Source organism: Chiloscyllium punctatum, chromosome 11, assembly GCF_047496795.1.
Source record: "Chiloscyllium punctatum isolate Juve2018m chromosome 11, sChiPun1.3, whole genome shotgun sequence".
In the NCBI taxonomy this organism is placed as follows: Eukaryota; Metazoa; Chordata; class Chondrichthyes; order Orectolobiformes; family Hemiscylliidae; genus Chiloscyllium; species Chiloscyllium punctatum.
The window spans coordinates 46,189,733-46,212,466 of NC_092749.1; the positions used below are offsets into that span (position 1 = coordinate 46,189,733).

At 39.2% G+C, this 22,734-nt stretch overlaps 1 protein-coding gene across 3 annotated transcripts in view; it reads right to left on the reverse strand.

Annotated features, from left to right (window-relative positions):
- mark1 (MAP/microtubule affinity-regulating kinase 1) overlaps positions 1-22,734 on the reverse strand; it is a 205,555-nt gene that overhangs the window by 180,567 nt on the left and 2,254 nt on the right. For all 3 annotated transcript variants that reach the window (XM_072580752.1, XM_072580749.1, XM_072580750.1), the window contains exon 3: positions 22,206-22,259. In XM_072580752.1, coding sequence (XP_072436853.1) covers positions 22,206-22,259 — 54 coding nt within the window. The remainder of the gene's footprint in view (positions 1-22,205; positions 22,260-22,734) is intronic.

The window sequence follows — 22,734 nt, forward strand, 5'->3', positions numbered from 1 at the left end:
TCTCCCCCTTTTGACCATATTTACTGCTGTCTTTCTATGTTTGTATACTTTGTCCCTTTTTGTCCTGCTCTGGGTATCTATATCCCGATACGAGATTTAAAAAAAATGAAAGAAGACAAAGACTACAACTGCAACCAATTTTAAATTTTGATTTCAGAAAATAAATCTAAACCAAGCATAGGCTTGGGGTTTATAAACAAGGCTCCGGCTGTATTTACTTTTAGAACAATGACTACAGTAAGTGGTGTCAGTGGGAATTTCTAGCCAGTATGTTGCAATCTTGTTAAGGACTGTTAAAGTTTATAGACAAATCCAACACCCAATGATTAATGAAAAGAACTATGCCACAAGATTTAAAGTCTTTAAATAAAAACAAATACACTAGATAAAAATTAAAACAAAGCAAGCATTATAAATGGAATGCTGTAGTTTGTAACAACATATACTATGACCTCAGATCTACCACCTCTCCGGAAATGTTTCCTCTCACATTACAAGAATCTTGAAGGCTCATTCATTTTTGCTGGGTCAAACTCAAAGTTATGACACAGCTATGCAGATGTCAGTTTGGTTTCTCTTCAGTGTTTCAATTAATCTATAAGGTGTGAAATATCACGATAGTCCTTATGATTTGGAGATGCCGGTGTTGGACTGTGGTGGACAAAGTTAAAAATCACACAACACCAGGTTATAGTCCAACAGGTTTAATTGGAAGCACTACTTCGGAGCACTGCTCCTTCATCAGGCACCTGATGCTAGTGCTTCTGAAAGCTAGTGCTTCCAATTAAACCTTTTGGACTATAACCTGGTTTTGTACGATTTTTAACGATAGTTCTTCTTCTTCAAAGACTTTACGATTGTGGATTTTTCAATTCAAGCATGGGCAGAAGGGATTTAAACATTAGGAACACCCATGATTCCTAAGAGCCCTCAAACACTTCCCCAGCTTCAAACACTTCCCAGTACAGTTGCTGGCCTGGATTTCCCTGTGCATTATATGCTGACTGCTTGTGGCTGTGCACTTTTGTGAACAAATACATACATATAATAATAGGAGCCCTCCAACCTCCACATGCCATCTCCATGACAGCATGGCATTCCCAGGATGTTCCAAATAGAAAAATAAACAAAATATCTTTTTTATACCTTTAATATAACTTTAATTCGGTAATCAATGGGAACAATTTTTACCTCTCATGGATACAAATTGCCCTCTCTTCAAACTTGCTGATTCCTATTCAGGAACTCCCTTGATTTACAAGCTGAGTTTACTGAGGACCTATACACATTATTTAAATCTTTTCCTGAAGCAAGAGCAGATCTTCTGACTCCAATAGAAGCAAAGAAAATGATCTTGTTCATTGCAATCAAGTCTCTACCTCTAATCTTGTAAAATGAGCACAGATTAGCTTGTAACTATTAATTTACTCCAAGTTTGTTTGGTGTGCATTCACAATCAGTTGTTTAAAAACTAAAAGTTACATTCTAAAAAAATATGAAATAGGAATTGGATATTCACAACAAGCAGTATAACAGAGGTTAATAAAATGTTACCAGTTACAAGGCATGGGGCGGCACAGTGGTTAGCACTGCTGCCTCACAGCACCAGGGACCCAGGTTCAATTCCTGCCTCGGGCAACTGTCTGTGTGGAGTTTGCATATTCTCCCCATGGCTGTGTGGGTTTCCTCCGGGTGCTCTGGTTTTATCCCACAGTCCAAAGATGTGCAGGTTGGGTGAATTGGCTATGCTAAATTGCCCGTAGTGTTAGGTGAAGGGGTAAATGTAGGGGAATGGGTCTGGGTGGGTTGATCTTTGGAGGGTCAGTGTGGACTTGTTGGGCCGAAGGGCCTGTTTCCACACTGTAAGTAATCTAATCTAAAACTGAACTGGTGTATTCCGAGGGAGCATCACACCTGGATGTCATGTTGTGGTTGTACAGGACATTGATGAGGCCAATTTGGAGCACTGTTTTGATTGCTCTACTATAGGAAGGATATTATTAAATTGGTAAGGGTGCAGAAAAGATTTACAAGGATGTTATCAGGACTAGATGGTTTGAGTTATAAAGGAGATGCTGGATAGGCTGGGACTTTTTTCAATGGAGCATAGGATGTTGAGGGGTGACCTTATACAGATTTATAAAATTATGAGGGGCATTAGTAAGGTGGTGTTTTCCCTAGGGTAGGGGTATTCAAAACTAGAAAACATAGTTGTAAGGTGAGAGGGGAAAGATTTGAAGGGACGTGAGGGGCAAATTTTTCACATACAGGGTGGTACTTGTACGAACTGTCAGAGGAAGTAGTAGATAAACTGCTAGGCTACCTTCATATCCATAAGTTCAAGGTCTTGCTGCTCTGGTACCCCCTTTACAATTAGCTTTCCTCATGTTTCCAATAAAGAGGCATCGCTTCACATTACTCGGCATTAAACTTCATCTACCATGTGTCTGTTCCACTAAGCTATCTCTTCTTGAAGTCTATGACTATCCTTCTTACAGCTCACTATTTGCATATTCAGTAGCATCCTCAAATTTTGAAATTATGCATCACATTTAAGAGGAGGTGATAAATGGAGACCGAGAAAAGTAGCAAGTTTAGCACCAGCTCCGAATTAACCCCACTCTATGTCACCCTCCAGTCTGAAAATCAAGCAAACATTCACCACTACTCTGTCTCCTGTCATCCAGCTAACAATATATACGTGCTAAATAAAAACTAAAGAACTGTGGATGCTGTAAATCAGAAACAAAAACAGATGTTGCTGGGAAAGCTCAGCAGGTCTGGCAGCATCTGTGCAGGGAAATCAGTCAATCTTTCGGGTCTGGTGACCCTTCCTCAGATGTCAGCAAGGGTCATCAGACTCAAAACACTGACTCTTATTTCTCTTGACAGATTATATCCATGCTGCCACTTACCTTTTATTCAATGACTTTCAACTCTGCAAACATGGTTGCTGCATGACATTTAATCAAACGCCTCTTCAAAGTAGATGCATACCAAATCAACCACACTTCCCTCATCAAAAAAACTCAGTTAAATCAACTCGTTTTAACAAATCTGTACTTTCCTTAATTAAACCACACTTTTCTCAGTGATTAAACAAGTAATTTAATTCCTGATCAAATGCAGTACTGCACAGCAAGAATGAAGTATTGCAAAAGAATGAAAAAACTGAAAAAGAAACTACTGCATTAAAAATAAACTAAACATTTTTGGAAGCTGATAAATAACAGTAGTAGCAAAACTGTCAAAGGTTAAAAACAAAAAAAAAGGGTGAAATTTAACCAAACTTTTCTGAAAGCTGTAAATACAACCTCAACTTCTGTAAGCTTAAGAACAATTGTTCTTCGATAATTAACAATTGTCAAGGGGAGACTGTTAGCTCAGTTGGCTGGATGACTGGCTTGCGATGCAGAATGCCAATTCAAGTCCTGTACTGGCTGGACTCACCCTGAAAGTCATATGTTCTCAAATTCACCCATTCAAGAGGCACAGTGACCCTCGTGTTAAACTCACTGTCAGTCGTCTCTCTCTCTCTATCACTACAAAGAGCAACCCTTAGGCCTTCAGAGATTATGGTGACTTTATCTTTTCTTCACCTAGTAGCTATACAGTGAAAGATTTAAGTACATCTATTTTAGCTACAAGCCATTCCTTATAACTCATGATTAAAAGATAATAGAGTATGGATTGTTAAACTGTTAGCATATCAACTAAACTGAATGGCAATAACCAACCTGCTATTACAGGCATGCTTAACAATTTTTATTTACTTTGATTTGGAGATACCGGTGTTGGATAGGGTGTACAAAGTTAAAAATCACACAACACCAAGTTATAGTCCAACAAGTTTAATTGGAAGCACACTAGCTTTTGGAGCGCTGCTCCTTCATCAGGTGATTGTCACCTGATGAAGGAGCGGCACTCCGAAAGCTAGTATGCTTCCAATTAAACCTGTTGGACTACAACCTGGAGTTGTGTGATTTTTAACTTTGTATTTACTATCAGAGCCTTTGTTGTAGTTGTACTTTGCTATACAAAGAGAAATACAGCTTCCCTCCTCCATTAAATCTTAGTGGTTTCCCTTCTACCTAACCACACGGTATATTTGCAATACCCAGATATCTTAAAACACCACACAGGGTTTCATTAAGAAACTGGCATTCATCTTCAGCACGTTTTAAGATATTAGGGAATGAAAAACAATTCATTTTAGGCATCACAATCTCTCCCAGGCTTGATTTACACATTCAGACAAAAAAAAAGCCTTCTTTTACTTGATCCAAAACACATGCCTCAATTCCACAATACTGGAGTTGGGCATTTTCCAATATCCAATCATGCAGCTTGCAAGTATCTACCATGGCTCAGATTGTAGAGTACTCTCAGAAGACAGGAAGTTCAAATCTGACTCAAGAAGAAAATTCAAACAGTTTGCAGAGCAAGACCATCAAATTAGGGCCAAATTCTGAAGCAGTTTATATTGTGAGAGTCCACGCCCACCTATTGAAACTGTCTAAAATAAACTGTTCATTACAATCACTGAGTCGTACTTGGATTTAAACTGAGTAAGAGAAGAAGAGCTCATTGTGACACCCTTTCCCTGTCCACGATATTTTCCCTGTATGAGTAAGCTATTACAGAGATGGTGTTGAATGAGATGGAAACAGATTTAGAGAAAATCATACTGGCCATCATTCACATACATCTACCAGCAATACAAAACTGGCATTGGCAGTCAGTAATCACCAAAGCAAAACCATAATTAAAAAAAACTTCATACAGTTCTTCTAACACAACACAACACCATCTTAAAGTGAATCTACAGTGAGACCTACTTCAAAGTTGGCAACTAATAACCATTGTTTTCTGACCAGATCAGATTGTTAGGAACACCACCAGAAAAAAGCCAGCAAATCTCCACAGCAGCTCGGATGCTTGCATTTAGCTTCCCAACTCAAGATTTCATTGAGCTGACAGATGCAAATCTGAGATGAACTTGATTTCTCATTTTGCATGTGTATTTTGGAATTTCAAATAAGAGGCAAATGTGAATTGATCCTAAAACTATATTTCTTTGAACTATGCCATACTCTCTGCTCCAGGTTATTGTCCAACAGTTTTATTTGAAAGCACTAGCTTTCAAGATGCTGCCTCTTCATTGGGTGGTGAAGAGGTAGCGCTCCAAAAGCTAGTGCTTCCAAATAAGCCTGTTGGACTATAAACTGGTGTTGTGTGATTTTTAACTTTGGACATCCCAGTCCACCACCAGCATCTCCACATCACCACTTTTTGCTGGAGGAATTAAACAGCAGAAACCTCAGTTAATTGTATGTCAGAGCCAGTGACATTAGATGAACACACTCACCAGCACACACTTGTCAATATTAGATCTAGTAGCTTCCCCACTCCACATTGTATTTTGAATAGGGACGTCAGGCATTCTCTTTGGGATTGACCTCCAGGACTGATTAGGATCATTATCCATTATGCAAAATGAGAAACACTAATGTGGCAGCGACATGGCCACCTTTGCTCTTTTTGCATTAAATGTATAATACAAGAAAGAGTCAGAGAGATGCATAGCACAGAAACAGACCCTTAAGTCCAACTCGTCCATGCCGACCAGATATCCCAACCCAATCTAGTCCCTTTTGCCAGCACCTGGCCTATGTCCCTCTAAACCCTTACTATTCATATAGCCATCCAGATAGCTTTTAATTGCTGTAATTGTACTAGCCCCCACCACTTCCTCTGGCAGCTCATTCTAAACACACACCACCCTCTGTGTGAAAAAGCTGCCCCTTAGGTACCTTTTATATCTTTCCCCTCTCATCCTAAACCTATGCCATCTAGTTCTGGACTCCCTCATCCCAGAGAAAAGACCTTGTCTATTTATCCTACCCATGCCCCCCATGATTTTATAAACCTCTATAAGGTTACCCCTCAGCTTCCGACGCTCCAGGGAAAATAGCCCCAGCCTATTCAACCTCTCCCTATAGATCAAATCCATCAAAATTGGCAACATCCTTGTAAATCTTTTCTGAACCCAGAGCTGCATGCAATATTCCAAAAGTGGCCTAACCAATGTCCTGTACAGCTGCAACATGACCTCCCAACTCCTGTTCGCAATACTCTGATCAATGAAGGAAAGCAACACCTAACGCCTTCTTCACTACCCTATCTACTGTGACTCCACTTTCAAGAAACTATGAACCTGCACTCCAAGGTCTTTGTTCAGCAACACTCCCCAGGACCTGGCCATGAAGTCTATAAGTCCTGCTAAGATTTGCTTTCCCAAAACACAGCACCTCGCATTTATCTAAATTAAACTCCATCTGCTATTCCTCAGCTCATTAGCCCATCTGCTCATTGTAATTTGAGGTAACCTTCTTCGTTGTCCACTACACCTCCAATTTTGGTGTCATCTGCAAACTTACTAACTATACCTCCTATGTTCACATCCAAATAATTTATATAAATGACAAAAAGTGGTGGACCCAGCACCAATCCTTGTGGCACACCACTGGTCACAGGCCTCCAGTCTGAAAAGCAATCCTCCACCACCACCCTCTGTCTTCTACCTTTGAGCCAGTTCTATATCAAAATGGCTAGTTCTCCCTGTATTCCGTGAGACCTAACCTTGCTCACTCTCTCGTGGGGAACTTTGTTGAACACCTTGCTGAAGTCCACATACATCACATCCATTGTTCTGCCCTCATCAATCCTCTTTGTTACTTCTTCAAAATAACTCAATCAAATTCGTGAGACATGATTTCACATGCACAAAGACATGCTGATTATCCCTAATCAGTCCTTGCCTTTCCAAATACATGTAAATCTTGTCCCTCAGGATTCCCTCCAATAACTTGCCCAATACCGATATCAGGCTCACCGGTCTATAGTTCCTTGGCTTTCACCTTACGACTTTTCTTCAATAGTGGCATCACATTAACCACCTCCAGTCTTCCAGCACCTCCCGTGTGACTATTGATGATACAAATATCTCAGCCATTGGCCCAGCAATCACTTCCCTAGCTTCTCACAGTGTTCGAGGGTACACCTGATCAGGTCCTGGGGATTTATCCAATTTTATATGTTTAAAGACATCCAACACCACCCCCTCTGCAATATGGACATTTTTCAAGATGTCACCATCTATTTCCCCATATTCTATATCTTCCATGTTCTTCTCCACAGCAAATACTGATGCAAAATACTCTTTTACTATCTCCCCAACCTCCTGCGGCTCCACGCAAAAGCTGCACTGCTGATATTTGAAGGGCTCTATTCGCTCCCTAGTTAACCTTTTGCCCTTAATATATTTGTAACATCCCTTTGGATTCTCCTTAACTCTATTTGCCAAAGCTATCTCATGTCCTCTTTTTGCCCTCCTGATTTCCCTCCTAAATATACTCTGACTGCCTTTATCCTCTAAGGATTCACTTGATCCATCATGTCTATACTCAACATATGTTTGCTTCTTTTTCTTAACCAAACCCTCAATTTCTCTGGTCATCCAGCACCATCATTTTGCTCTAAAAAAAAAGTGCATAAATTTTAAAAATATAAACTGTAAGTATTAAGTTAATCAACAGAGAGATCTCAACAAAACATATAATCAAGAAAGAACCCAATCTACTCCCTACTGTAGACTTACAGCAAGGTTACACATTAAAAACTATGCACTCATCTGTTCCCGTGCTGTGAGCTCACCCACACCAATTCCTCCAAGGTCAGGTGTGAATTTCGCTGTTTGTTAATTATTCGTAGACGCACTCTGGTGCAGTAACCCAGCAAAGGCAGTAACTGTGCAGACTCACTGCTGTGTCACTTAGCTGTGTGGATTTTTTATTGTCTCTCGCTCATCGACCATATCTTGCTGCCTTTTGTCTGTCTTCCTCCTTTTAAAAGTTCCAATGCTTTGATCTTTTTTCCCCAAAGTTCCAAAACAATGCAACAACTTATAGAACTGTAATTGCTGTTCCTGGAATTTGAGGAAATCACCTTCAACACCTAAAAGGTACAGCTCTTACGGCCACAACATTTTTTTTCCTCATCCTCCATCTTGGATTACCCAGAATTTCCACTTCCATTCCCATTTTTGGTTTCCTCTTAAAATAAATCAGAATGCTTGGGAGGGATTGAGTTAGTGTGATTGCCCTTCCTTCATTCAAGCTAATTTAAAGTTGGATCATCGCGACAGTAAGCATAATAAAGAATTCATGCAGCAGTTTTAGTCAAATCCTCAGGACAATGACAAGTTGGAGAAGCCTCAATACTTTTCTATTCAAACAAACACCGAAAAAGGTAGCATATTCGTTTTTTGCAATTGCAATCATTAGGCTGAATTTTCTTTACAAAAAACACCAAAACTACTAATTACCAAATTTATCTGTTTAGAGGGAACATGACTTGTCCAATTTCACTGCCATTCTAAGTAAATTTCAATATCCAATCTAAGTTTAAGCCTTGCAAGTTTGCTGAACAACAACCAGAGATACCACTGAACATTTTATAGCTTTAAACTTTGGTTTAGCAGGGAGGGAAATGTTTGCAAGGGTGCATTACTATACATAACACACAATATTATAAAATACTGTTTCTTCACTGTCACCGGGTCAAAATCCTGGAACTCCCTCTCTAACTGAATTAGGGGTACCATATGGACTGCAGGAAGAGGCAACTCACCACCACCTCAGCAAAGTGAGCAACACACACATCCTGTGAACAATTTATTTTACAAAGTAAATTTCTACTGAAGACAACCGCTGGTAATATAAGGGCAGTAAGTTCACTGCAATTTTCTCCCTGCTTCAAACTGCGTTCACAATTATTTCTTCAGATCTGAACTGAGATTCATGAGGCACTAAAATTTGGTAGCCATTTTAATATGGGAGAAAGTGACGACTGCAGATGCTGGAGATCAGAGCTGAAAATGTGTTGCTGGAAAAGCACAGCAGGTCAGGCAGCATCCAAGGAGCAGGAGAATCGAGGTCTCGGGTGTGAGCCCGAACAAGCCCGAAAAAATGCTGCATTCCTGAAGAAGGGCTTATGCCCGAAACGTCGATTCTCCTGCTCCTTGGATGCTGCCTGACCTGCTGCGCTTTTCCAGCAACACATTTTCAGCTATTTTAATATCCCAATTCTAATAAAAATAATTCCATTCAGAGAGATATTTTATTGAATTAATAACAATTTTTTTTAAACTTGCTTGTCTTTTTCAATCTGAAGCAAAAGACCAGTAGATACTAAGAGAAATCTTCTAAATGATACTGATAGTCATGGTAAAGTAATGACCAAGTGAAGGGGAAGGTAGGGTGACTCTTCACCTGATCATTGCTTTACCTCTTCATCAAAGCTCACAAGTATAGAAACATAGAAAGCAGGAGCAGGGGCTAAGTGTTCAGCCCTCCAAGCCTGCTCTATCATTCAATGCAATCATGGATGATCTATCAACTTGGTAACCTGTTCCCATCTTCTTTCCTTATCCTTTGATTCTTTGATTCTTTTAGCTGTAATAACTATACCTAACACCTTCTTGAAAACATTTAATGTTGTGGCCTCAACTGCTCTCTATGGCAGAGAATTCCACAGGCTCACCACTCTATGTGAAGAGACTTCTCATTTCAGTCCTAAATGACCTACCCTTGATCTTTAAATTGTGACCCCTCGTTCTGGACTCCCCAGACAGAGGAAACATCTTTCCAGCATTTACACTGCCTAGTCCTGTTAGAATTTAATAGGTTTCTCTGAGATGCTCACTCATTCTTCAAAGCTTCAATGAATATTATCCTAAATGATTTCACACGTCAGTCCTACCTTCACAAAAATTACTCTTCACTGCATTTTCACAATAGCCAGAACAATTTTCCTCATTTGAAAGGAGGCCAGAAACTGACTCAAAACTCCAGAGGTGGTCTCACCAGTAACCTGTCCAACTGCAGAAAGACATCCTGCTCCTATACTGTCACGGCAAAGGCCAACATACTGTTCGCCTTCTTCAATACACACTGGAGCTACATGCTTACTTTCAGTGATTGGTGTACAAAGCCACCCAAGTCCTTGTACCTCCCCTTTCCCCGATCTATCACCATTTAAATAGTAACCTGCCTTCTTGTTCTTGCTACCAAAGTAAATTACCTCACATTTATCCACATTGTACTTCATCTGCCACACATGCCCACTCGCTCAACTTATTCAAATAACACTGAAGCAACTCCGCATCCTCCTCACAATTCATCGCTCCACCTAGCTCGGTGTCATCTGCAAATTTGGAGATAAGGAGGCTTGAAGATGGTCAGCTGAACAAAGATTTTAATTTCCTTAGCGGATAGCAATATCACACAGCAAATAAAATAAACTCAGTGCAAGTCAAAATTAAGGAATGAATTATAAAAGGTTTTGAGTGAAGAAAGAGTAATGAGCAAAATTTCTAACCCTAAGATAACTAATAAAATGTGACAGTAAACCCATATGAAAAAAACTGATATACATGCAGTTTAAGAAGCAGTTAAGCTTTGAAATTGTTATAGTTGGAAAAGAAACCACAGCTGTTTAGTTACAGTCTTGTATCCTCAACAATATTAAATTTGCAGAATCCTGGAGTTCTTGGTGAATGACTGTTGCTCCTCTTTGCTTCATTATTTGTGCTAGTTTAAGAGTGACTATGTAAAAGAGAACATGAATGTGAGAGAGTGCACAAGTGAGAGTCTGAGTTCCAGCCCTTGCTGTTACCTACATATTTTCTTTCTCTGTGCGCTGCCCTGCCAAACAGTTACTCAAACTTGGTTCATTAGTGTATTTTCCAAGTCTGGCACCAATCTAAACAATTGCAGGCAACCCTATCATATACGAGAATTTGCACATTTTGGACAAGTGTAAATTAAAACAGGAGATTGAGAATTTGTTGATGCCTGATTTAATTGATCAGTTTCAATATCTTTAGATAAATAATTATTTCAGTTGAGACAATTTTGTTCATGCTACATTGGTTTCGAGAACTGGTTTTAATCTCTGACCGGGGGTCACTGCAGTGCTTTTACATCCATGCTTCTTCCTTGTTTTCTCCTCAAATTAGTTTAGTTGATAAAAGTCTCGTATTAAAATCTGATGTCAGAAGTTGAAAATTGATAGTCCATATCTTATCAGCATTGTCCCAGTGTGCTCTCGACCTCAAATAGAAATTGCTATTCCATTTTAATAATTACACGTAACCAGGCCAAATATCATGACCTCACCTTACAAATGCAAGTACTAAAAGAATTCAATATAGAATCAAATCTAAATCAGTATTCAATTGAAATACCTGTTTAACAGCTATAAAATGTGGCAAACTATCTAAATCCTCCTAAAATTATAGATTAACATTCTAATTCACAATTACTGCACTTAGGTTATTTAAGGGCAACAATACAGCTTGTGATCACAGCAGCAATTTATCTATTCTACTTTTTAAAATAATTCTATATTTTATCAACCTAAATGGACAGCCAACGGAAAACCTATCACATCAGGTACCACAGCTGAGACAGGATATACAACATGGCAACTCCTTGAGCAAGCAACTGCGTTTTGGGTTATGGATCAGTGTCCTTGCAGATAATTTTTCTCCCTTCCTCTAATGCAATAGCTGGATCATCGTTCGTTCTTGTTCTTGACAGTGCAAGGTTAATCGCAGTCCAGCACATCACCCAATTGTTCCCTGCTTATGATCCTTAACAGCAATGTATTCAACACAGGGAAATGTAACGTAATCAACATCAAACTTTGTCCTCAGATAATATTCCTTCATCATGAAAATTCACTTTTTAACAAAAAAGGATAACTGGCTAATTTTTCTCCTTCCTAACTAACCAAGCAAAGACTAACAATCAAACCTGAACCTCACTTCCACATGTGGTTGCACTTACCAATAGAACAAAGAGGGAGTTACAAACATTACAATTATTGAAACACTGTTTCACAGAAGAGCAAGGATAAATAAATAGGCTGTTGCTTAAAATTGTGAAACAAGTCTTGCTGTAGTCATCTTCACACACCAGAGAGCCTGAAAACCCATACTCAGCATACAAAGTCCACATGATCAAATATAGGAGTTGGAGGGGAATCCTGAAATGTTCAAGATCACTTTCATTGGAAGGCGGTTGTGAGAAGTGACTAAGGAAGATTCTGGGAGAAGTCAGCTTGCTGACGACAACTGAGAAGGGCTTCAAGGAGGACCCAGTGCTCAAAAGAAGAGCATCCAATAGAGAGAGCAGTGAGAAGTGACAAGAGGGGGATTCTGGGATAAGTTATCTTTCCTACGGGTAGCCTATTAAAGGGAGGTAAGTTCTCGTAGGTGCAGCCATTTTGAGATCAGTTGCGAGATCAAAGTGTGGGCTTTGCTGAGGAGGGCAGACAGCATTGAGCTACAGGTCTTTCCTTCTCTTTTAATCAAATATTGCTCGAGTAATGGCAGTTCATGGAGGTTATGCTCCTCCTGTGAGATGAGGGAAATCAGGGAAAAAGTCAAATATTCCTGACAACTATGTCTGCAGGAAGTGTGTCCACCTGCAATTCCCCTCAGACTGGGCTGGTTGGAGTGGCAGGTGAACTCACTGAGGAGCATAAAGGAGGCAGAATGTTTTAGAGATAGAAGTTTCAGGGATGTGGTCACACCAAAGGTTCAGCCAGGTAGATGGGTAACCTCCAGGAAGGGCAGGTAGGCAGTGCAGAAGTATCCTGAAGCTATTCCCCTCTCAGACAGATATACCGTTTTGGATACTATTTGTGGAGGAATCGCTTCTCAGGGGAAAGCAGCAGCCAGAGCAGTGGTACCCTGCCCGGCATTGTTGTACAGCAGGGAGGATCAAAGTGTAGGCGAGCTGTCATGATAGGGGGCTCAGTAGTCATGACCACGGAGAGGCATTTCTGTGGCCACAAACGAGATTCCACAATGCTGTGTTGCCTCCATAGTGCTAGGGTCAAGGATGTCTCTGAGCAGGCACAGGGTATTCTTAAAGGCAGAGAGTGAGCAGCTAAAGGTTGTGATCCATGTTGGTAAAGATGTCACAGGGAGGAAGAGAGACAAGCTCTTGCAAAGGCAATTTAAGGAGTTTGGCAAAAACTTAAAAAGCAGGGCCTCACGTATTGTAATCTTGGGATTACTTCCTGTGCCACGTGCGAGTAAGGCCAAAAGTAGGAGGATAATACAGTTGAAATGTGACAAAGAACTGGTGTAGGAAGAAGAGTTTAAGATACCTGATCTCTGGGGTCTCTTCCAGTGCAGGAGCGATCTGTGCAAGAAGGATGGGCTGCATCTAAACTGAAGGGGCACCAATATCCTTGCAGGGAGGTTTGCTGTACCACTCGGGAGGGTTTAAATTTGTGTTGCTGGTGGGTGGGAACCAGAGCAGAGTGATTGAGAAGAAGGTAGAGGTTAAGTCAAGTCAGTCTATTACGAAGATTAGGCAGGACCAGGTTAATGAACGTGGCAGTCTGAAGCATATTTACTTTAATGCAACATATATAACAGAAAAGAAAGATGAGCTTAGAACCTGAATGGAGCTATGATGTTGTAACCATTACAGAAACTTGGTTGAGAAGAGGACAGGTCTGGCAGCCCAATATTCCAGGGTTTAGCTATTCCAGGTGAGCTATAAAAGGGGTGTACGAGGGTGGGGAAGTTGTATTATTGATTAAGGAGCATGTCACAGCTGCACTAAGAGAGGACATCCTGCAGAGCTCATCCAGCGAGGTGATGTGTGTAGAACTTAGGAATGAGAAAGGTGCAATTACTATGATGGGGTTACACAATCAGCTTCCCAATAGCCAGCATAGAGGAACAGATAAGTAAGCACACCACAGAAAGTAACTGGAGAAATTAGATTGGAGGTGGCTGTTTGAAGGTAGATCCACATCTGACATGTGGGAGTCTTTTAAAGGCCAGCTGATCAGAGTTCAAACCAGTATGACCCTGCGGTGATGAAAGATAAGGATTGCAAGATTTGTAAACCTTGGATGACAAGAGATATTGAAAGTTTAGTCCAAAAGAAAAAAGAAAGCTTTTGTAATGTTTAGGAAACTGAAATCAGACAAGGTCTTTGAGGAATGTAAAGGAAGCAGGAAAGAATTTATACCAGGAATTATACAAAGAATTTATACAAGGCTAAAAGGAGCTATGAAAAATCCTTGGCAAGAAGGATAAAGGAGATTTCAAAGGCATTTTATACATATATTGGAGCAAAAGGGGAGGTAGGTAAACAGTAGTTCCACTCATGGACAAAGGAGGCAGAATTTATGTAAGGAGCCAGAAGAAGTGGGTGAGGTTCATAATGAGTACTTTACATTGATGATCACCAAACAGAAGGACATAGACGATGCTATGATTTGGGAGGGGTATGTTGATATTCTAAGGCACATCAATATTACGCAGGTGACATTGGATATCCTGAAAAACCTTAAGGTAAGTAGGTCCCCAGGGCCAGTTGGGATCTATTCCAGGATACTCAGGGAGGCATGGGAGATTGTTGAGACCTTGACAGAATCTCTGTATTTTTTTTTTGGCCACAGGCAAGATCCCAGAAGACTGAAGAACAGTCAGTATTATTCCTTTAAGAAGGGCAACAGGGATAATCCAGGAAATTATAGGTCGGTGAGCCTTACATTAAATTTTAAATACTAGGAAGCACTGGTTTAGGGTGAGGGGAGCAAGTTGAAAGGAGATGCGTATGGCTTTTTTTTATAACTCAGAGGGTGGAAGATGCCTGGAATGCACTACCAGAGAGGTGGCATAAGCATATGAACAAGCAGGGAACAGAGGAATATGAACCACCTGCAAGCAGAGGGGATTAGTTTAGAATGGAATCATGGTTGGCCTAACACGTAATGAGCCAAAGGTCCTGTTCCTGTGCTGTACTGTTCGATGTTCTATCACAGCAAATTGGTTGATTACGGTACATCAAATCTAGCAAGCTCAAATGAAACCATTCAATTGGATGGAAAACCAACGTTGAAAGCATCCTCAGGAACATCTACTTACTGTCTTTCGCAACATTTACTTCATTTTAAACCTGTCTTGTTCACTACAATCTTCTTTTCACTTCCTCCCTCTCCCCTACAGCTCCCATTTGTCTTCCATTCATTTTTGCCAATTGTTTTTTTGGCTGGATTGGAATACAGCAACTCCCAAGTATCTCTATAATCATTAGGCCTTCTTTTAGTGCCAACCCTATCATTAACAAAAAAACACTAACATTGAAAAAGCTGAACTGAAAAAACAAATGCAGGCGATGTAGAAGAACTGACGAAAGACTGTAATTGGACTCAGAAAGCATCTCGTCAGGTGCGTCACTGATGCATGGAACGGACTTAACTTGCAACTGCATTTCAGCAAATGCAGTTTCTGGTTTCTGATTGAAGGCCACTGCAGTCCACTTAATTGCTGCCCTCCAAGTAATTGATGAGATATCAAGGTATTGCAGATAGAAGCCCCACTGGAGAGAGCTGGGCTTTGCAACGACAAGAAGAGGAAAAGCAAATAAAGCATCATAGGCATTGATATACAGCAGCACTGAAGAGAGACCAACATGTCAGTTGTCTCCCTGGCTCCTCAATTTAAAAGTTGTGTAAGGTAATGGCAAAGTTGCAACTCAGCAACAAAAGCAAACTTGTCACACTAATGCCAAAAGACCAGTGTTTAAATTAAAGCATCAAACTTTAGTAATCTCATGTGAAGAGGTACTGAAGCTGCAGGTGGAATGACTGACAGGATGGTGCATTTAATACATTAGCCAACTGACGTGGAGTAGGAATTTGAAATAAATATGTTTTTGACATTAAGTCGTGACACAGAGCAGAGCTGAATGCATTTGAGTGGGCATAACCATTCTCTACTGGTCAGAAAGATGAAGTACTCACAGGTTATGAAATTTAAAAAGCAAAAAAGTGAAAATAAAATTATTTTTAAAAGGCTGTGTTTTTACATGGCTAGTAGCACAACTCACTAACAAGTTCAGCAAACAATGCAGAAATGTCAGAAAAAAAGTCTTCCTAAAACAGTGCAGCACTTCTACTTGTTAAGATCAGCGTGGTGCTGGAAAAGCACAGCAGGTCAGGCAGCATCTGAGGACCAGGAAAATCAACATTTTGGGCGAAAGCATTCCTGATGAAGGGCTTTTGCCCGAAACTTCGATTTTCCTGTTCCTCGGTTGCTGCCTGATCTGCTGAGCTTTTCCAGCACCACTCTGATCTAAACTCTGGTTTCCAACATCTGCAGTCCTCACTTTTGCCTACTTCTACTTGTTAACTCAGGTGAAATATTGGATATCCTGTACAATTTAATGGACCACAATAGATTCACGCAGATAATAATATTATTTGTCTACTCCCCTTCAACAATTAGCCATAGCCAACAGGGGAGGGGAAATAGGAGATACAAAACAGGACATCGTGTGCCAATGTGTCTGGTGAAATTCCAAGTAAACACAAAGATAAAAAAAGACAGCTACGTTACAGATCACATAAACAGACTGACTGGGTAAGAATAATTAGAAATCAAGAACTGGTCGTCAGTGGTCCCATATCCCAACTTTAACCAAAGCTGGAACTTAATGACTACTAAAGTGAATAAACAGTTCAGCAGAAAACATCTTGCTGCTACATGGTTGAGTGTTTGCAACTATCCTCAAATTCAACACTGCTGTACAAAGGCGTGATTATTTATTTGATTCACCAATCCAAGTAAACTCATTAAAAATGCATTCTGTATGTCTTTAAGGTATTGGCTAGTGGATGGATTTCACCATGATATGTATTGTATTGTGACTGACCGAATGCTTAAGACAACCTATATCTCAATAGTCATACAGCAATATTGCCTTCAAGATATGAAAATGGATTCACATTTTGAGTTTTATAAATAACCAGAAAAAATCATTTTTTCTTGCTTATGTGCTGTAAAATGAATGTTGCAGTATATTGGACAAAATAGGTTTCATCCCCCCCCGAACAAGTTAACCACACTTACATTGAATAAATTTGGCAACAGAAATACAGATGTGCTGTTACTATTATTAAAATAGGACTTTTACAGTTGAGAATTACACGCAAGAACAGTTTGAAAAAAATTATTATTCACAAGCTTGCTCAATGGAAAATGTCAGAAAAGAATTACTAACAATGTTTATTTTCCTAATCTGGGACTGTGAATTTACAAACACCTGCAAACCTGAAAACATCCCTCATTTAATGGCAATTAAACTATGACTGGTCTCAAAATACACTTTAAATATTCCCTCAATTGGATGACTGAATGTTTAGTGACCAGCTAAATAACAGTTGTTTTCACAAGCCTAACTCGCTCTGTTAACTAGAAGAAAAATCACAAGACATAAGCAAGTTTTCAAACAGTGGGACAAAGATTTCTAAAAAAAACCAAGTTCATTACATTTTTTATTCCAAACTTTTGAACATAATCAAAAGCCTACTTAACAAAAAAGTTCTTGCTACTATCAATAGTCAAAGTTTGAGAGAAGATTTGTAGCTCGGGTGCTCGTTGTTGTGGTTCTGTTTGCCGAGCTGGGAATTTGTGTTGCAAACGTTTCGTCCCCTGTCTAGGTGACATCCTCAGTGCTTGGGAGCCTCCTGTGAAGTGCTTCTGTGATGTTTCCTCCGGCATTTATAGTGGCTTGTCTCTGCCGCTTCCGGTTGTCAGTTCCAGCTGTCCGCTGCAGTGGCCGGTATATTGGGTCCAGGTCGATGTGTTTATTGATAGAATCTGTGGATGAGTGCCATGCCTCTAGGAATTCCCTGGCTGTTCTGTTTGGCTTGACCTATAATAGTAGTGTTGTCCCAGTTGAATTCATGTTGCTTGTCATCTGTGTGTGTGGCTACTAAAGATAGCTGGTCGCGTCGTTTCGTGGCTAGTTGGTGTTCATGGATGTGGATCGTTAGCTGTCTTCCTGTTTGTCCTGTGTAGTGTTTTGTGCAGTCCTTGCATGGGATTTTGTACATTACATTGGTTTAGAAATAGAGAACACACACCGGATCATCAACGCCAAACTCACAGGAATCTGATTCACGAGAGAGGAAGAAAAGGACAACCAACTCCCATTCCTAGACGTGATGGTACAGAGAACACCGAACAGAGAATTCAGCACAAAGGTATACAGGAAAGCCACACACACAGACCAAATCCTGAACTATAAAAGCAACCACCCCAACACACACAATCGAAGTTGCATCAAGACACTATTCAAAAGGGCCACAGCACACTGCAGTATACCAGAACTGCAAACTGAGGAAGAAGAACACCTATACAATGTATTCGCTGAAAACGGATACCCGCGCAATTTCATCAACAGATGCCTAAGGGAAAGACAACGGAACGAGGACTTGCCACAACCCAAAGGACTAGCCACACTACCACACATCAGGAGCATTTCTGAACTGACAGCCAGACTACTGCGACCACTAGGACTCATAACAGCACACAAACCAACAGCTACTCTCAGACAACAACTCACCAGAATGAAGGACCCGATACCCAGCATGAGCAAAACCAATGTAGTATACAAAATCCCATGCCAGGACTGCACAAAACACTACATAGGACAAACAGGAAGACAGTTAACGATCCGTATCCATGAACACCAACTAGCCACGAAACGACATGACCAGCTATCCTTAGTAGCCACACACTCAGATGGCAAGCAACATGAATTTGACTGGGACAACACAACTATTATAGGGCAAGCCAAACAGAGATCAGCCAGGGAATTCCTAGAGGCATGGCACTCATCCACAGATTCTATCAACAAACACATCGACCTGGACCCAATATACCGGCCACTGCAGCGGACAGCTGGAACTGACAACCGGAAGCGGCAGAGACAAGCCACTATAAATGCCGGAGGAAACATCACAGAAGTGCTTCACAGGAGGCTCCCAAGCACTGAAGATGTCACCTAGACAGGGGACGAAACGTTTGCAACACAAATTCCCAGCTCAGCGAACAGAACCACAACAACTATCAATAGTCTTCCCTCACTGAAAGCACAGAGAAGTAAATAAGTCAACTTGCACTTGTACTTGTTTCACTACAAGTTTACTTGTTGTATTTTGCAGATCTGAAATGTTGCTACATTCTAAAGTATTGTTGCTTGCTTAATCACACAGTCACCCAAGAGTCACCAACTGGATGTACAATATTTACCACTATGCCTATCAGCAAAAAAAAAGCAAGTTTTTTTTCCTCCTGAACACTCAGTTTGCTTTTTTTAAAAGAAGATCACAAGATCACTAATAAGATTTTACCCAAATGTGACTGGGAAATCGGTTAACAATTTAGCATTAGAAGTAAAAATAAGATACAAAAAAAAGCAATAAACACAAAATATTATGTTTAGGCCATATCAGAGCATAATTCTGAAGGTGTCCAAGCAATTCACTAGCTTAAAGATTCTTTTAATGCATCCTTTTTTATACAGTAAAGGTGCAATATAGTTTTAGGAGGAGGACAGCTTCTTCATTTAGTTAAATGTAATTTTTAATTCAAGAGAATAGGTGAATCTTAGCAGTCATGATAATCTTCAGGTCATAAAACGGTATTCATTGACAGTGACTGGATCCTACATACTTGGAGGGGTGAGGGAATTCTGTGGAAAAACTCCTCAAACTCAAAATTATAAAATTTCCTTTTTAGGTCATTAAAACAATAACAAAAACTATTAATTCATTTTATAATATTACACCCTCTTTGGGAAAAAAAAGCGCTAGAAATATAGAGTGTTCCACAGTGGTTTTTGGCTTTATGGCCCAACCCTCATAGTTCTTTCACTAAAAAAAAAGTTATTTCCACCCCACCCAAGGAAAGGTTTCCATCATCTTGTAAAAAAATCTTTGAGGTTAATGCGTGCTGATATGGAGGAACAAGCATAACTTGGCTACTTTAACTTAATATGTAAGTATCAATTTTGTGTCCTTCACTTATACAGTTTGAGTTACATTCATTAGAATTTGTTCTTTTTGAAAACAAAAAACAATGTGCCTTGACTCAAGCTCACCAGTGGAATATTCTGCCCATTTTATGAACATGTGTCTCTCAATAGTTGTGAAATATCCAATTTGTTGCTGACAGCTGTTACATAATCAATCATTCTTCTGTACGAGGACCAATAATAATTCAAACATGAATTATTCTTTCATTGGACTGTGAAATGATCAGTCATACTCTCAGTGATAAAAGAACAACTGCAAGCTGTTCATATTTTACAACTGCAGGCCTGCAAGTTTATTGTAAATTATCTTGTAAAATGAAAAATTTGAAAAGAAAAAAAAATCAGTGAACCATGCATTGCACGATTTATGACTTTAACATTTGACACGAAAGAAAGATATAAATAGCAATAAAAAGTAAAATGCTACTTTTAGGAAACATGTATGCCATATTTAAAAGTACAAAAAAAATTCAAAGAGGAAATTTAGATTCCTCAACTAAATCATAATCCAAATGGAGAGAGAGGAAAATAGACAACATCACATATGATTTTGTTGAGAATTATAAAATGACTCTGTATAAATAAATTCATTGACCAAAAAGGGATTCACAGATATTATATTACAAAATGTTCTCATATACTGGTTTAAGTATTTGGTACAGCAACACTTATACACAAAATAACTGGTTAAGTCCAAAAAAGTAAACTGAAATCTTTCTGTTATGATATTGTAAGCCTCTGAAGCTTCACTCACCCACCCTTTAACATGATGTGGCTGAGTATTTTTGTCCCTTCTTCCCCCTTCCTCTTCCTGTCAGGCTACACAAGAAGTCTTTGCAAGACCACAATGGCAGATTTCACAGATCAGCAAAAAGAAAACTGTGCAGAGTACATCTCACGGTTTCAATCATTTTAAGTTTCATTCTTACAATACATATCAGACCCCTGAAAACATGATGCAATTTTGTTTCAAATAGCTTCATTCCAAGACACAAAAACAAGCCACTTTGCCCATCTGGTTTCTGGCTGTGTTTATACTCCACATCAATCTCTTCCCACTCTTCTGAACTATGAAAAATTGAAACGAGAAAGGGTTTGCCCTCATGCTAGCTGCAATAATTTGAAAACTGACTCTCTTTAAATGAATCAAAATAGTAATGAATTGGGTAATGGGAGATTTGGTCTTCACATCTCTATTTGGTTATAGATTGCATCACTGACATATTACTGAAATCGTTTATGCTTCATTTAATTCTAAATAATTATCCATAATAAAGTACTTTAAACTATCTTTTATTGACAGATAGGTCACATATCTATTGTGTTAACATAAATCTTGTTAGTTTTTAATGATGTAATGGTGAAAATGTTGCTCTGATCCTTTCACAAAATGATTTACCAAAGACACCTTCATATTTTCCTCACCTTTTGAAGCTCAGCATAAGCAATGTTGGCTACAATTTCAATTTTTACAAAAGCATTAATGTCTACCTTCCATATATTATTCCCTTTTGCACAACCACAACCAAACTCAACGATTCAGCAATCCTCAACATAGACACAAAAAGAAATAAGGAAAAGTGTTTCTATAATTTTTGAAACCGAATTGTTTTTCAACTTAAAAACAACAACTGTTTTCTTTCTGATCACTGAATTTTCTAGTTAGTTTTCAGAGCATTCTGAAATAAAAATGTGCTTTTGTTATGAACTTAGCATTTGCCTCACAACAAAGGACAGGAAAGAATTTGGTATAATATTCAGTGACTGAAATCATTAATGACTTGTGATTTTGTCTTCTGGCTTAAATTTTATAGCGATCACATTCACAAATATATTTTGTGTTTACAACAGCTAAAGGCCGACAATAAATAGCATCTTCACAATCATCTAAAGTAGTACTGACTCACAGTCAAAAGGTTAATAGCCAATACTACTCTTGCTAAAAACACTAAATATGATGGGAGATGAAAAACAAATGAGAATATTCTCGGCACCCAGCCAGCTACTCTTCTTGCCTTGAAACACAAGATTTATACAGTATTACTGCTTCAGGCCTACGCTGCTTGGTTTACACATGAATGCCAAGCTCACAAAAGCACAAATCCTTTTTTCACTAAACAGTAATATTTCTGTGCATGCAAACAGAAAACAAGCTAACTTGCATTTTCTTCATTGTTTCAATTATAAAGCTGCAAAATGAGTTTGTAATTGGAGATAAAACTTTACCTTTTGTAGACTGGTAGGATTCAGCTGTGTTTTGTCAATTATTTTTACAGCAACCTGAAAATGATGTAAAGAGGAATCAGATTATTTATAAAAATATTTTCAATACGGAAATATTTTATTTCAAATGCACAATTTTATAACCAGATGTTCATAGGTATGAGACCCAAGATTGCTTGACATCCAAATCTGCTCCCTTCTTGTTCCTGCCAATGTCTTACTAAAGTATGCATTTTGTACACATAGGAGCCTGAGTGGGTGCAAGACCTGAAATCTATTTAGGTACAGAGTCTTAAATAAAACTAATAATGCCTCTTGAAATATCAGGTGTAAAATTTTCAAGAGAAATCATAAAACTTCTGTGCAGTAATGAAATGGCTCAGTTTTCAACGAAATTGCTATTGACAAAATCTAACTGAGAGAAATAAAGAGAATACTGATGATACAACACACACAACCTTGGGTTACAATTCAACTAACATAATTAAGAGTTACAACAGGATGTAAAGTGAAAACTTGGTTCTGATGGCAT